This window comes from Phytophthora parasitica (assembly GCF_000247585.1).
Source record: "Phytophthora parasitica INRA-310 unplaced genomic scaffold supercont2.22, whole genome shotgun sequence".
Classification (NCBI taxonomy): domain Eukaryota; phylum Oomycota; class Peronosporomycetes; order Peronosporales; family Peronosporaceae; genus Phytophthora; species Phytophthora nicotianae.
In genome coordinates this window covers 523,890-527,959 of record NW_008649008.1, presented here as the reverse complement: position 1 = coordinate 527,959, position 4,070 = coordinate 523,890, and the positions used below count along the sequence as shown (strand labels likewise).

The 4,070-nt window shown below is 50.2% G+C and overlaps 1 protein-coding gene across 1 annotated transcript; it reads right to left on the bottom strand.

The window, feature by feature from the left end:
- Positions 1–166: 166 nt before the first annotated feature.
- Positions 167–2,519, bottom strand: PPTG_10594 (hypothetical protein; the record flags this gene model as incomplete). Its single annotated transcript, XM_008905974.1, has 2 exons — positions 167–191; positions 220–2,519. The coding sequence occupies 2 exons, from the start codon at positions 2,517–2,519 to the stop codon at positions 167–169; spliced, it is 2,325 nt and encodes a 774-aa protein (XP_008904222.1).
- Between the last annotated feature and the right edge of the window lie 1,551 nt (positions 2,520–4,070).

The following is a 4,070-nucleotide window of genomic DNA, read 5'->3' as shown; positions in this document are numbered from 1 at the left end:
AGTGCATCTTCCTGGTCCACAGCAGCCTGGTTGACGAGAAGTAACGATAACCAAGCATTGGTGGTGTTGGATTCCGTGACAATAGGTTCTTTGGAGAGGATATCGTCCCATTCTTGTTCGATGAACTTGGTAGTGCGTACCATAGCGTTGATCGGCGACACCGGGATCATTTGAATGCCGTGGATAGCGTACTTCTCAGCACTGAACCAGGTTGCGTACGCAGCCTTGTTGTCGAAGAAAATGCCCGTCACATGGTTCGGTACGAACTGTTTGGGGTGAATAGTGTTGTCCGACGTCATGAGGAAGTAGGTGCGGATAGCGCGGGCGTTGAGACGCAGCATGAGGCTGCCCAGATCCTCGACGGCCTTGTTGTTGGATACCTGGCCCCAGAGCTTCATACCATAGTAGAAATTGACATCTTCGGACGTACTCTCTTCATCCTTTCCATCCAGCATAGGCGTCACGCCGTGCGAGTACGAGTGGCCAAGATAGAAGGAGAAGTGACGGAATCTTGGGAAGAAAGTGTCGTCCGTACTGGGGTTGGCGACATCGCGTAGCATCATCCAGATCATCCGGTCGAGCTCTTTCATGCGCTTCCACTTGGGGTGCAGACTCTTGAGCATAGCAGAAGCTGTGACCCAGTAGCCGTAGTGATAGTGGTGGTCGTTATACACACTGTTACCAAAGTCAGCGTTGACGTCCTTTACGGTGAAGCTCTGACTGCTTACCAGACCGCCGTACGACGTCTCGTAGTTGAGAGGAGGATCCAGCGTGTTGTCCAAGAACGGCACAAGGAGCTTCTCCAGCTTCGTCAGACATGCATTGAGAAGCTTCTTGCTCTTTCCCACAACGGCTGGGTCTGCAGCCATAAGACACAGCGACGCGTACTTCTGGTACTGCTTGCCGTTGAAGTACCAGCTCGTCTTGTTGAGCGCCCAGTGATCAGCTATATCGGCCTGTAGAGTCTTCAGAAGACCGACCTTAGCCACCACCTTGGCAGATGGCTTGGTTGTCGGGTAGAAGTCCACTTCTAGGTCGTCTTCAGGCTCTGAAAGGACCCACTTTCCTGTCGTGGACACCTGGGCGACCATTTTGCCTCGAGTAGCCGAGTTGAGGACGATAGCTTTCGGACTTTTGGCAGTGATGGCTCCTTTCAATGCTGGAAGGTGGTGAGGCAGTGCAAAGTGAAGCATACCGTGGGTCTTGCAGCTTTTACCCACCGTCTCCCAGTTCAACGTGTATTCAGTACGAGACTCCACAGACACGTTTCCGCCGCGAACGTGACATGTCCGGTACTTGTCGTACACATCTGTAGTATCACTCGACGGTAGAATTGCAACGCGAACGGTGCCACTGAATAACCCACTAGATACAAGAGCCTTCTTAGACTCGTCGAGTGCAAAGGAGCCATTCTTGCCAGTGTACACGACCCACGTCTGGTTACCGCCAAGTTCGACGATGTACTTGCCTGGTACGGACTTGTCCACGATCTCCATGGTGTATTCGGACTCGATACGAGCAGTCAGACGGTCGTAGGTCGCGGTGATGAACGCCATTCCGTGCACGAGAGCGGAGTCCAAACATTGCTCCTTGTTCTCGAGACAGGCTCGAACTTTGATACCAAAGTCACTGAACGAGTAAACCTCGTATGTAGGTTTCGCTTCACCGGCAAATTCCGTGGCAGACAATGTGAGGTCGTTGACAAAGTCGTGCAGATAAAACTCCGCAACACCATCGGTGAGAGCAGACAACTGACGGTAGTTGTACGAGTAACACGCCTGGATGCCGTACGGGGCTTCCTTGGGCAACTTGACGGCGTACGGGTTCGACCACCCAGGATTGGCTTTCGTGTTCATCTCCTCGGCGGTTGTGTGGATGAGGTTACCCCACCACTTGTTCGTTGGAAGCGGCTTACCCAGCAGACCTTCGGCGACGTTAATGATTGGAGCCATCTCACCGAGCGCACTACGAGGGAAGAGTGTTTTAGACGGTTCTTCAGTCGAGAACGGCGCAAGGAAGCCGTCACTTCCCGATGAAGGGGTAGCAGTCGAACCGGTCGATGAAGTCACGGGTTCATCACCAGAAGTGGACGTCGACATGGCATCGTCGGATCCTGAAGCCGACAAGATATCCGTTGAACTAGCAGCTGAAGTCGAAGCGCTAGAGCTTACGCTGTCATCGGATCCAGACGCCAGAAGACTAGCCTCTGAACCAGAGCTCGAGAGGCTAGCGTCTGAGCCGGAGGCGGGAACGCTAGCAGCAGAATTCGAGGAGAAACTTGCAGCTGAATTGGAAGTAGAAAAGCTATCATCGGACCCAGACATTGACAAGCTGGTAGAGGTCGAAGTAGATGTCGAAGTGCTAGCATCGGAGCCCGAGAGTGTCTGAGCATGGGAGCCCCCAATTGAAGCTGCACGCTCTTCTTCTATTTGCTGTGGGGCATGTATATTTCCCTTGCGATAACTGATATCGTCGTCCAGTAGGGAGAGGTCGAAGGCGCCTGCTGAAGCGGTCGTCATGGCGATTGCCGCCGCGAAGCGCACCCATTGTGTTAGCTTCATTTTAAATGGTTTACTCGCAGCACTTGCGAACTTGTTCGTGTCGTTCTTGTGGTGAGGAAAGCAAAATTGGGAATGACAGTGTCAAAGTTGCTCAACATGTTGATCTTGGGTGATAAGGACGACTCAGAAGACGATATCGGAGCAGGTCGAAGAGCGGATCTCCTTGTTGGGCTGGAGTTGTCTTTGTTAGCTCGTTAGAGTTCAACGTGGAAGTCAATGTGGAGTCACGTCAACTCTTGTGTCGTCTCCTGCAGTTCAACTCACGACAGCAGCTGGAATCGCAGATCGGACTAAACCACATACAACTACATGTACAGTTTGAAGATGAAAAGGTAATCTATGCAACGGGAAGACCAAGAAGCAGCATACGTGTACCAATTTTTTTTATATTGTTGAACTTGTCATCCTCGTCGAGAAGATAAATTCTGGATCAAATTTGTGAAGTGCCATAGAGTGGGAGGCCGATCTCAGCACGGCTCCTGTGGATGTAAACCCAGGCAGGAAATATGCTTTGCCAGGCTGCAGTCTATCTACTGTACTCATTTCGATACAAGCGTATCAGGTGGAGTGTTGTCCCGTATTAGCGCCGGACACGAGCCACTCTAGTTAATGAACTGTGAATTTGGCGCGTTCGAAGACAAGGTGATACCAGTATTTACCGAGACCTACCTGTATAACTGGCAGAACTTGCGTGTATCAAGGCAACGGGATTATTGTGGGGTTGGGGAAGGAGCATATCTCGCTGCTTGCGTGCAAATTATGTAGGATGTTGTTTTGGAGTTCGTTCAGTCGCTCTGGCAAACACATCTCGTCATGTGCACAAAGTGGCGGCATTCCATATTCTTTGAATGCGTCTGGTTTAAATACAAATTTTGCTAGCGAAACGGGGCTGCGCCGCAAAACTAACCCCCGCTCATGGTCACCTGTCCTCTTTGAAATGCTATGCCCTGAGCAGTTTAAATTCCCACAATCGTGTACGGGCTGAAATTGTCAACCTGATTGCATTTAACCCGAATGCGGATTCGGCCTAGGCTCGTGGTAAGCAGTGTGTCATGAACCATGAAATCGAGTAGGTGAGGTTCTTGTAGAGTTCTATGTCGCGTTTTGTTTTTGTTTCCTATTGATTTGCTCGCCACATGGCCCAAAAATTGAGACGGTGTTTGGTAGTGACTTTGTCACTAGTGATGAAGTCCGCATTGGATACATTCGTTAAGCCAAAAATCTCGTGCGGGCTCCACGAACGAGGGAATCTGCAAATATTAGTAATTGATACGAGTGCTTCGGGTACAAAATTTGAACTGTGTCAAACGTACATGCAGATGCAAGTATCTGTTTAGGGTGCTACATGTATTGAATACATCTTGAATTGAATAGGCCGCGACCAACGTGATTTTTTTTTTTTGGGGGGGGGGGGGGAATTGAGTCGCTTGGAACTATGAGCATCCATTGTGTACCGTGAATACAATGAATCAAAACATGTTTTTACAGCAAATCCGGTAAGTGAGGTTT